Source organism: Lemur catta, chromosome 18, assembly GCF_020740605.2.
Source record: "Lemur catta isolate mLemCat1 chromosome 18, mLemCat1.pri, whole genome shotgun sequence".
Lineage (NCBI taxonomy): Eukaryota > Metazoa > Chordata > Mammalia > Primates > Lemuridae > Lemur > Lemur catta.
This window is the reverse complement of record NC_059145.1, coordinates 7064389-7077081: the sequence shown is the minus strand read 5'-3', so window position 1 is coordinate 7077081 and position 12693 is coordinate 7064389. Positions and strand designations below refer to the sequence as shown.

At 37.1% G+C, this 12693-nt stretch overlaps 1 protein-coding gene across 2 annotated transcripts in view; it reads left to right on the top strand.

Moving 5' to 3' along the window:
- Positions 1–12693, top strand: part of SIMC1 (SUMO interacting motifs containing 1) — a 78332-nt gene that overhangs the window by 59403 nt on the left and 6236 nt on the right. For both annotated transcript variants that reach the window (XR_006729868.1, XM_045530661.1), the window contains exons 8-9: positions 10061–10217; positions 10399–10483. Coding sequence is in view for 1 of the 2 variants with exons in the window: in XM_045530661.1 (XP_045386617.1) it covers positions 10061–10217; positions 10399–10483 (242 nt within the window). In the remaining variant the exon portion in view is untranslated. The remainder of the gene's footprint in view (positions 1–10060; positions 10218–10398; positions 10484–12693) is intronic.

Here is a 12693-nt window from a genome sequence, read left to right as displayed (position 1 = left end):
ACTCATTGAGTCTTGACAAATGCATACACTTGCTTGACATGTCATTTTCCAATGGCTTATTGATAGTATATAGAAACCCTGCAACCTTGATAAATGTATTTAATTCTAGTAGGATTTTTTAATGGTTTCCTTAATATTTTCTATATATAAAATCATGTTGTCTACAAATACAGAGAGTTTAACATCCGCCTTCCCAATCTGTATGCCTTTTGCTCTTTTCTTGCCGTATTGCAAGGGGTAGTACCTCCAGTAAAATGTTGGAGAAATGGTAAGAGCAGATATTGTTGCCTCATTCCTAATCTTAGGGGGAACATATTCAATCTTTAACCATTAAGCATGATGTTAGCTGTAGATGTTTCATAGGTGCCCTTTGTCAGATTGAGGAAGCTTCCTTCCATTTCTAGTTTATTGAGTGTTTTTATGAAGAATAGTATTGAAATTTGTCAAATTATATTTTTCTGCATCTATAGAGATAATCATATTTTTCTCCTTTATTCTTTTGATGTGGTGACTTACGTTGATTAATTTCCTAATGTTCAACCAACCTTGCATTCCTGGAATAAAAACCTACTTGGTTATGCTATTATCCTCTTTATATATTGATTAAGTTACTAATATTGTACAAAGGGTTTTTGCACCTATGTTGACAAAGAATATTGATCTGTAATTTTATTTTCCTATAATGTTTAATGGTTTCTATAATGTTTCTTCACTCACATTTAAAGAAAAGTAAATTAAAACTGAACAGAGATACAACTTTTCACCTATCTAAATAGTGAAAAATTTAAAGAACAATAATACACTCCATTAGTGAGGCTATGAGAAAATAGGTACCCATACAATGCTGATGGCAATGCAAAAAATGGTACAAGCCTTATGGAGGGGAATTTTATAATATCTAACAAAAATAAATGCTCATTTACCTCTTGACCCAGCAATCCCACTTCTAGGAATCCCCTGAAGACATATTTCTAATAATATGAAAATACATATGCACAAGGATATTCACTACAGCATTGTTTGTAATTGCAAAATGTTGGAAACACCCAAATGCCCATACATAGGACAGTGGTGATTATCTATGGTACATCTATACAATGGGGTATTATGCAGCTATAAAAAGATAAAAAATAGGAAAATTTCTATGAACTGAATTCTAAGATATGTTATTTTTAAAAAGCAAAATACAAAGAGTATATTTAGTACATAAACATTTTTTTATAAGAAAGAAGCAAAAATTAAAAATATACATGATTCTGATCAATTGTGAAAGAAGAAACAAAGTTAAGGTAAGCCACAGACTAATAAAACTGGTTATACACTGAGGGTGGGTGGGAATGGGAGAAAGGAGAAAAGGTATTGACTGGGCTGGGTTGGTACATACTTCCCTGAGTATACCTTTTTGTACAGTTAAAACTTTTAACCTTTTTAGAGCCATTTAATGTTTTACATACTCAAAAAGACAATCAACAAGTTCGGGGAGGGGAGTGCCTAAAATGGAGTACAAACAGAAACAAATTAACTTAACTGGGCTTTAAATTAATGGAATAGTAGAGAACCGGCCAGCAGTGGTGCAAGACTGTAGTCCCAGCTACTCAGGAAACTGAGGGGGAGGATCACTTGAGCCCAGGAGATCAAGGCCAGCCTGGGCAACATAGTGAGACCCCCATCTCTAAAAAAAATTAAAAATAAATAAATAAATAGATAAATAAATAAAATGGAGGCAGGGATGGAGGGACAAGCCCAAGTAACTTTTTAAAAACTTTTTATTTTTAAATAATTATAGGTTCAAAGGAAGTTGCAAAAACTATTAATATTACAAAGAGGTACTGTGTGTCCTCACAAACAGGAAGTTAACATTGGTATAATCCAAGACTTTATTCACATTCCACCCATTTTACGTGCACTCATTTGTGTGTAGCTGTTTGTGATTTTACCACATGTAGATTTATGTAACCATCATTGCAGTCAAGATACAGAACTGAGCTGGGCGCAGTGGCTCATGCCTATAATCCCAGCACTTTGGGAGGCCAAGGTGGGAGGATTGCTTAAGCCCAGGAGTTTGAGACCAGCTGGAGCAACATAGCAAGACCCTTTCTATTCAAAAAATTTAAAAGTTAGCTGGGCGCAGTGATGCACACTTGGAGTCCCAGCTACTCCTGAGGCTGAGACAGGAGGATTGCTTGAGCACAGGAGTTTGAGGCTGCAGTGATGACACCATGGACTCCAGCCTGGGCAACAGAACAAGACCTTGTTTCAAATTAAAAAAAAAAAAAGATGCAAAAGTGTCCCATCACCACGAAGATCCTTCATGCTACCCTTTTATGGCCACAACCATCCATCCTCCCCAAGCCCTGGCAACCACTAATCCATTCTCCATCTTTGTCCAAGTAACTTAAAGCACAATATTTAGACTAAATGCCCTCATGGTAAAGACAAAATGTAAATAAATCTTGGACTCTCATTAGTAGTCTTTTTTCACAGAGGTATGGATTAACAATTCAAAACTGTCTTAGTGTATTCTAGGATTAAACAAATAAATGTATTGTAGATTATGAGAGCCAAGTTTCTCACTGTCAGAGAAGAAAGTTACACATATGAAAGGGGAAAGGATAGAAGGAACCCTTGGTTCTGGATTGGAGTTGGAGGTATCAGTATGAACTTGTGGTTTCTAATAAATATGGATAGATATAGGAATAAATGTAGGTGTGTGAGGGTCTATGGATACGTGTGTGTGTGTGTGTGTGTGTGTGTGTTCATACAGCTGTTTCCTACCTCCCCCCACTAAGAGAACATAGAAGCAGTTATATCTTAGTAGCGGTGAGCACATCTCATACCCAGATCTTTGTTTCTAAATTCCTGTTTACCCTAAAAGGAACCAAAGTTCCTTGAAGAAATGGCTGATTCCAGAACTGAGGTAGATAAGGTACAAGGCAAGCCTAGAACATTTTGTGCCAGAAAGTAAGGAAATCTTCAAAGACTATTCAGAACATATCAAAAGACACAGGAGTCAGCTTAAAGGGGCTTTTATTGACAAAATCTGGGAAAATTTGAGCTCCAATATGAGTACTGACAGGAAAGGATTATAATCTGTTGAATAAAATAGGAATCTATGATTCCAATACTAATAGGAAGGAAGAAAGAGAAGGGACCATCTTCCTTACAGTAGTAGAAAGCTAACTAATAATTTTAGAAGAAATGATGAATTAGGAAAAAATGCTGTTTGACAACTATCATAATAATAATTCAGACATTAATGGATACTGAAATGGTGAGTTTGTGAAGTCACAAGGTATTTGCAGAGCCTCAAAGTATATTCCCACAAGATACTCATTTATTACAATGGGGAAAATAGCAACTTTACAACGAAGGCATTACTGTAATCAAGTCCAAAGTTAACAGCAACGATAGAATAAATTGGCATCATGTGCCTCTTGATATGATGCATTGAGAATAATAAAGCACTTATGCAGTACTGCCAAAAATGCATAACCTTTATCTGTTTGTGGGAAAATATCAGACAAATCTCAAATGAGAGACGTTCCTTGAAAAAATTGGCCTGTGGTTTTGAAAAATGTCAGTGTCATGAAAGACTAAACAAGATTGAGGAACTGTTCCAGATTAAAGGACCTTAAAAAACAGACAACTAAATGTACCTTGTGACCTGGGATTTTCTTTTGCCATAGATAACATTATTAGGAAAATAAAAATCTGATTAAGGCCTGTCAATAATATACTACTATGTGTTAACATTAATTTCCTGATTTTGATCATCTTACTTGGTCATCTAAGAGAATGTCCTTGTTTTCAGGAACTGTACCCTAAAGCATTTAAGGATGACTGGGGCATTATGTCTGCAACTTTTCTCAGGGAGAAAAAATAAAAAGACACATGAGGATTAAAAAATGTGGTAAATGTTAACATTTGAGGAATCTGGGTGAAAGGTATTAAGGCATATGGAAAATCTTTGTACTATTCTTATAATTTTTCTGTACATCTGAAATTGTCAATCCAAAAAGTTAAAAAGAAAAAAAGTATATTATAAACAGTCTGTAGTTGGTATTTGCTTTTTTAGTCAGCTGACAATCCCTGCCTTTTAATGGAAGTATTTATTCCATTTACATATAATTTGATTATTGGGTTTACACCCATCATCTTGCTATTATATTTGTTTCCTGTTTGTCTTGTTTGTTCTTTGTTCATTGTTTCCTCCTTCTCTGGCTCCTTTTTGATTAATCAAGTATTTTCTATTCCATTTTCTCTTTCCTGTTGGCTTTTAGCTCTTTTTTTTAGATTAAAATTTTATTTAGACATAAGTGTAGATTTAGATGCAATTGTACGAAATAATGCAGAAACATCCCATGTACTCTTTACCCAATTTCCCCCAATGGTAACATATTGCAAAACTAATACTATATCACAACCAGGGTATTGAGATTGATACAAGCCAAGGTACGAAACGTTTCTATCACTTCAAGGATTGCTCATATTGCCCTCTTATAGCCAAACCTACTTACCTCCCAGCCTCACCCCGGCAACCGCTAATCTCGTCTGCATTTGTACGATTTTGTCATTTCAATAACGTGTAAATGGAGTCATACAGTATCTAACCTTTTGGGATTTGCTTTTTTAACTCAGCATAATTCTGTGGAGCTTCGTCCAGGTTGTGTGTATTAATTGTTCGTTCCTTTTTATTGCTCAGTAGTAGTCTATGGTGTGAGTGTACCACAGTTTTGTTTTTTTAAAACATTTATCCATTGAAGGATATCTGTGTTGTTTTACAGTTTGGAGCTATTACGAATAAATCTGCTATAAACACTCATGTACAAATTTTTGTAGAACATAAGCCTTTATTTCTCAAGAGTACAATGTCTATGTCATTATGGTTTCATGTTTAATTTTTTAAGAAACTGCTGAACTGTTTCCCCAAGTGGCTATACCATTTTACGTTCCCACCAGCAGTGTATGAGTGATCTAGTTTCTCTGCATCCTGGCCAGCATTTGGCATTGTCACTTTTTTTTTATTTTAGCCATTCTAATAGATATGTAGTGATGTCTCATTATGGTTTTCATTTTTATTTTTCTAATGGCTAATGATGTTATTGAACATTGCTATCATGTGCTTAATTGATATCTGTGTAACTTTTTTAATGATAAAGCTCTTTTTCCAAGTTCTAAAAGAATTGTTTGCTTTTTACTGTTGAGAGTCTTTATATATTCTAGATACTAGTCATTTGTCAGACCTGTGGTTTGCAAATATTTCCTCCCATTCTGTAGTTTGTCTTTTCATTCTCCTAACAAGGTTTTCTACAGAGCAAAAGTTTTGATGAAATCCAGCTTACCAGTTTTTCCTTTTATGGATCATGCTTTTTTCCTAAAGAGTCCTTGGGATTTTCTGTGTAGACCATCATGTCATCTGCAAATAGGGATGGTTTTGTTTCTTCCTTTCCAATCTATATGTCTTTTATTTCCTTCTCTTGCTTTATTGTGCTGACTAGAACTTCCAGAACTATGTTGACTAGCAGTGGTAAAAGTGGACATATTTGCTTTGTTCATGATCTACAGGAAAAGGATTCAATCCATTAATTATTTATTGATTAATATATTAGCTCACCATTAATTATCTTGCTAACTGTAAGTTTTTTGTAGATGTTCATTAACACGTTGAAGAAGTTTCCTTGTATTCCTAGTTTTCTGAGAGCTTTCATCATGAGTAGGTATTGAATTTTATCAAATGCTTTCCCTGAAAATTTTTTTTAATGCTTTCTCTTAGAATTATAATATACAGCCTTAACTTACTACAGTTTGCCTTGAATTAATATTTTCCTACTTAACATATAAGAATTTTACTGGCCAGGTGCAGTGACTCACGCCTGCAATCCTAGCGCTCTAGGAGGCAGAAGTGGGAGGATGCCTTGAGCTCAGGAGTTCAAGACCAGCCTGAGCAACAGCGAGACCCATCTCTACTAAAAAAAAAAAAAAAAATAGAAAGATTAGCTGGGCATCATGGCACATACCTGTAGTCCCAGCTACTCTGGAGGCTGAGGCAGTAGGATTGCTTGAGCCTAGGAGTTTGAGGTTGCAGTGAGCTGTGATAACACCACTGTACTCCAGCCTGAGGGAGAAAGCAAGACCTTGTTTCTAAAAGAAAATTTTTTTTAATTCTTTTTACAAAAAGAATCTTATAACTGTGTATTTCCATTTACCTGATTCCCATCCTTTATGTTATTATTGTCATACATTTTACTTCCACATTTGTTATAAATTCAAGGTTGAAGTGTTATTATTTTTGTTTGAAACCTGTAGATGTTTTTTAAATAAATTAAAAGACAGGGGTTAATATTTACTTACATATTTACCATTTCTGATGCTCTTCCCTCCTTCTTGAAGAGCCAACTGATCTTAAAGATATCATTGATACCATTTGGTATCATTTCTCTTTCACCCAAAGAACATTCTTTTAATATTTTTTGTAGAGCAGATAATGAATGTCTGTTTAAATTTTGTTTAAATGTAAGAGTGAAATTTTATTTCACCTTTATGAAAGATATTTTTGCTTTGATGTAATTCTGGGTTGATAGGTATTTTCTCTTTATTTATTTTAAAGATGTTCTGTTGTCTTCTGGCATTGTCTCTCATGAGAAGTCATTAAAATTTCTTCTTCTTGTTCTCCTGTATGTAATGTCCTTTTTCTCTGGCTGCTTTGTTTTTTATCTTCAGAAATTTGATTATAATACCTACATGTGGTTTTCCTTATGTTTATCTTGCTTGAAGTTTGTGGAGCTTTTTGAATCTGTGGATTGATATTTTCCACTAAATTTTGGAACATTTTGGCCATTAACTTTTTATATTTTTGTGTCCCAACCTCTCTCATCATCTGGGAATCCAAGTGTACATGTTAGACTGCTTGACACTGTTCCGCAGATCATTGAGGCACTTGTGTTTTCTGTTGTTGTTTTGTTTTTTTATTTGTTTGTTTTTGCTATTCCAGTTTGGGTAGTCTTCAAAATCCCTGATCTTTTCTTTTCCAGTGCCCAGTTTGCTTTGAAGACTATTCAGTGATTTTTCTTTTCATTTCATATATTGTATTTTTCAGATTTAGAGTCACTTGGTTCTTTTTTTTTTTTTAAGAGACAAGGTCTTGCTCTCACCCAGGCTAGAGTGCAGTGGCACAAACATAGCTCAATGCAACCTGAAACTCCTGGGCTTGGGTAGTCCTTCTGCCTTGGCCTCCTGAGTAGCTGGGACTACCAGCACACACTAGCTAAATTTTTTTTTTTAAGTTTTTATAAAGACAGCGTCTTGCTATGTTGCTCAGGCTAGTCTTGAACTCCTGAACTCAGCCCATCTTCCCACCTCAGCCTCCCAAAGTGCTGGGATTACAGGCATGAGCACCCATGTACAGCCCATTTGGTTCGTTTTTATAGTTTCTAATTCTCTTTGCTGAGAGTCTTTAAGTTACTCATTGTATACATCTTAGTTTGTCTGCTTTAGAAAATCTTAAACATACTTACAATAGATGTTTAAAGTTCTTCTCAACTAATTCCAACATATGTGTCACCTCTTGGTCTGTTTCTGTGGACATTTTGCTCCTATATGGATCAAATTTTCCTACTTTTTCCTTTTTCTAGTAATTTGTGTGTGTGTGTGTGTGTTCTGGACAGTGTGTGCACTACATTGTTGAGAGTCTGAATTTTGCTATCTTTCTTTAAAGAGTACTGACTTTTATTCTGGCGGGCAGCTAATTTGCTGGCAGAATAGCTTTTCCTTTTGAGGTTTGTTTCTAGGATTTGTAAGGGTTGGTTCTAAAGCAGCCCTTATTAAGGAGCCAGAGTCTTGAAGCTTTGTCTTTCTGGGGCTTCAACTGAATTCAGTGAGATATTCAGTGAGATCTCTCCACTGTCTCATTGCAACTCAATGTCTCTCAGCACTCTGAGATCTCCAGAATTCCCACTCAGCTCACAGACCCCCAGCAGCTGTTCTCTACCAAGCTGTTGGAGCTCCTCCCTGCACATGTGCCAGTGGGCCCCTTATACACACTTCTTAAGCTCCCTTTTCTCTGATACAAATTCCAGCCACCTCAGCTGTCCTGACTCCAGTCTCTGTTTGCTCTGTCCAACAAACCCACTGTTTTGTTCTGACCCACACTTACCTCTGCCTTAGTTAGAAAGTGCCCCCAGCAAGAAAGCTGGTGTCAAGTGAAGTTCACCACCTTTGTTTCCCTTCTCTCGAGAATCAAGTCCTTTGTAGTAAATTGTCCAATGCCTGAAAATAGTTGTTTCATGTTTTATCAGTGATTATGATGGGAGGGGAAGTCCAATGCCAGCTACTCCATAAGGCTGGATCTAGATGTTGGCCTTCCTTCGTACCTTGTTTTTAAAATTTTAATTTGAATTACTATAGGTAATTCCTCCTCCAGTTCCTACTGTGTTGAATACATTGAAACCACCTTCTTGTCCTCTGTAGATTTATAAATTTACCATCTGTAGGTTATAAACCCAGGACAAGTGTAAGCCCAGGCATAAAAATTGGAAGAGAAAATATAATTTCAAATAAAAGATTATTGAATAGGAAAATTGTCATGTCAGAGTAATAGGCCAAATGCAGAGTAGAAATTACACTTTAAAATAACTTGAGGAATATCTTACAAATGTAAGCATATGGAGTTCTTTGCATGAAAGAAGAAAATTTTTCAGAGACAATATAGAAAAGGATTTTTAAAACACATTAAAGAGATGAAATGGATTTTTAAGAATATTTTAGATATTTTAAAACTTTTGAATAGTAAGAAACAACAGTTTTAAATATTCATTTTTCTTTTTAAAGTTTGTTTTACACAAATAATTTATGTGTCTGGTGGAAAAATAAAAGTAAGGGTAAAAAAGAAAAAAATACTTTTCTTATTTAGCAATTTTATAAATGACAGTGGCAAAGGGAGTCTCCTATTTTTCCAGATGTTGCAAAACTGCAAACAGGCAGCATGTTGTAAAAGAAGGCACCCTTTGATTTGGGGGCAGCTCTGTTGCTTGTTGACTAGGCAAGTCATGCTGCTCCTCCTCACTGCTGTCTCCTTACCTGCTCCCAAGCTAGTCTGCCTCCCAGAGGTGCAACGACTCACAGAGCTGTCCAGGACTACCGAGAAAACCAAAACCTTCAGACAGTCCAGAGATGCACCCCGTGTGTGAGATTCATAGGCTTTTATTGGATGCTAACATTGCTTTTAGAACAACGCGTTTGAGTCACCTTCCTAAAGCACAGCTCCAGTTTTGTCATTCCCCTGCTCAGAAGCTTTTGAAGGTGCTTCAGCCCCCCCTTTGCTGATGAAACTGGCCAGAGTGGCAAAGTCAAGGGCAAGAGTCCCTCTGGGACTCTGAAGGCCCAGACTCTGAAATTTAAGAAGCCAGAATGCCACAGTTGTATATTTTTTACATCTTTATGTCTACTCATGTTTTTCCCTTTGTTGAAATGCCTCCTGCTTCAAGCCATCTTTGCTCCTGCTAGACCCTGTCACCAGCGCTGCCTGCTCCACAGGAAGGCCACTTCCAGTCCCCTGACCAAATGCACACTCGCTTCTGTGTATCCCTGGAGCACCACCAGCACCTCGCATACATGTGCATTGCCCTGCACTTAATATTTAAGTTCCCACTGCATACCTCTTGCCCCTTTTCAACTATCAGCTTCTTGAGAGCAGCACCCTCTTTTATTCATCTTAATATTCCTTATTGTGCCAAATAGTATCTGGTACATTATAGGCGTTCAGAAATATTTATTCTCATGATTAATTCTCATAGTTATAATGTGAAGTAATGTTGTCTTTTTAATGTATCCTAAAATCTTTTTCAAATGTCAAAGACTTTTTCCTCATTCTGGCAGTTGTTAATTCATGAACAAATTCATTCGTGCCCTGTCTACAAGCTTTGTGATTCTGTAGGACTCCACTGAGTTCCTTCTTAGCTGTCTTTTTTTAGGGCAAATGTTAGAACATTCAGGGTGAATTGTGTTGTATGTTCTTTGAAATATAGTTGTGATGGTTAACTCCTTCTTCCTCTTCTTCATGCAGAGAGATGTTCTTTACTACCATGGAAAGCCATCTTCTGCGCTGCAAAGTGTTAGAAATCATATTCCTCCATAGCTGTGAGACGCCCACTCGCCTGCCCTTGTCTCTGGCCCAGGCCCTCTACTTTCTGAACAATTCCACGTCACTGCTCAAGTGTCAGGTACATTTTTTCCTGCCTCAATTCCAGGCCTAGACCACCTTTCCTTCCCCTGACTCTCCACCCATGGAATTTTAGCTTGAAACACAACTGTTTGAGCATTATGTAAATGTGAATTAAAAACTGTGCAAAAATTTTAACTGGGGAAGACATTTATTATCGATTGCTTTTGCTGTCTCTGCAGTCGGATAAAACACAGTGGCAGACTTGGGATGAACTGGTTGAGCATCTGCAGTTTCTGTTGTCCAGTTATCAACATGTTTTAAGAGGTAAGGAGCATTTGTTCACAAATAGGTATTGTAGGAGGTCTCACAAAGGACGTCTTTATGAATAATAGTTATGCAAGGGAATTCTAATTTGTTCAGTTAAGAAAAGCACTGGCCGGGTGTGGTGGCTCACGCCTGTAATCCTAGCACTCTGGGAGGCCAAGGCGGGTGGATTGTTTGAGCTCAGGAGTCTGAGACCAGCCTGAGCAAGAGTGAAACCCCGTCTCTACTAAAAAAATAGAAAGAAATTAGCTGGACAACTAAAAATATATATAGAAAAAATTAGCCAGGCATGGTGGCGCATGCCTGTCATCCCAGCTACTCAGGAGGCTGAGGCAGAAGGATCGCTTGAGCCCAGGAGTTTGAGGTTGCTGTGAGCTAGACTGACACACGCTAGCCCAGCTTTGTTCCTTGGTTTTAACTAGAAATGGTATAGCTGGAGGCACCACTATGAAGAAGAAGAATTCACATATTTTTGTTATGGCTAATAATACAGTGGTCCTCACAGTTATAAGGCTGTGTAGGTAAGCAAAAGTCATTACCATAATGTGAAAAGTATTCAGTGATGACCTGATTGGCCCTGGCCTATCGCTGCAGCATCTTTGTTGGGTTGATTGACCACTGACTATGGACATTGTAAATGTCTTGTCAATACAATGCAAATACAGACCAAACCAGTGGCAAGGTGAACATGTACTTGCAAAAGATGTTAGGTACCCTTAAGTCTATGAAAATGGCTCTTTAGAGCTGCTCAAATCACAGGCAAAGCCAAAAACCTGTGAGGATCTGGGAGAAGTAAACCAAGTAACACTCAGGTGGCAAATGTTGACAAAGATAATGATGAAATAGCTGCTTCAAATGAGAATGATTATATTAGCCAAGCATTAATGAGCCCCTTGGGAAAACTAAATAACTAATCAATTATTAATTACAAAGGGAAAAATATTAATAGTAACTTGATAGGGGAGAAACCTGGCATTCCTCCCAGATGTAATGGACCGAGAAGGACACCCTGTCAAGTATGTATTGTTCTTGCTGAAAATTTATGACCTGAATCTAATCACAAAGAAGCATCAGACGAACCTAGATTGAGTGAACTTTTACAAAATAACTGACCTATACTTTTTTAAAGTGCCAGTGTCTTAAAAACAAAGGCTGAGATACTGTTCCAGATTAAAAAGAAGCAAAAGCACATGAATACTAAGTGCAATACATGACCCTAGACTGGATCCTAAATGAAGAAAAAAGAAACCATAGAGTATTGGGACAATTGGTGAAATTTTAATAGATTAGATAATAGTATTATATCAATATTAAATTCCCTATTTTTGATAATTATACAGGATCATGATAGTAAGTGTCTTTGGTCTTAGGAGATCCATATGGAAGCACTGAGGAGTAGAAGGGCTCTCAACAGTGAGGGGAAAGTGTGTGTATACAGTCTACCTCCCATTGTCACGTCGGGCTTGGTTTTAGCTCAGTAATGGCACATGGGAAGGCAAGCTAGCCCTTAGATCTCTCAGCCCTGGAACTGAGAAAGCTGTTGTAGAGACATTTAGAAGAATAGCACTAGATTTAAGACAGACAGTGTAGGTTTAAATCCCAACTTTACCTACTCTGTTGAGCAGCTAACTATGTCTCTACACCTCAGTTTCTTCCTTCTATAGAATGAGGATAATAATATAGAATTTGTAAGGATTGATAATTAATGGGTATGAGAAAAAAGGTGCTAAGTGTTCGATAAATGTGAGTTGAATTTCAGTGTGCCTGTTTGCCTGGCCAGGGGTAGGCTCACACGTAAAAAAGTGCATTGTCAAGTCCAGCACCTGGGGTGGTGCAGTTTGTCCATTCTTAGCACCCTCAAAGAAAGGTACGTGTCCTCCTCAGACCAAAGCCCCAAAGGCAAATTCCATGTGTTCTCAGCCTCAGTGATGTTTATGTAATTGTTTCTTTTGGAGATCTAACAGAAAGGTTAATATTAAAGTATTTTTGTTTAAAGTTCACCTTTAGCACTTGTTCGTTTCTGTTTTGAGTCCCAGGGAATACACCTATTGTGGGCAATAGTGACTTAAGATAGACATGGGATCTGCTTTTATTACAGAATATTTTATGCCTTGACAAGGGAGGCCCTCAGACCAGTGTATATGGACCAAGAATAAATGGGGGACGTTGTAATGTTGTTTTATCCTTACTGTTCTCTCCACCTTCTTTGG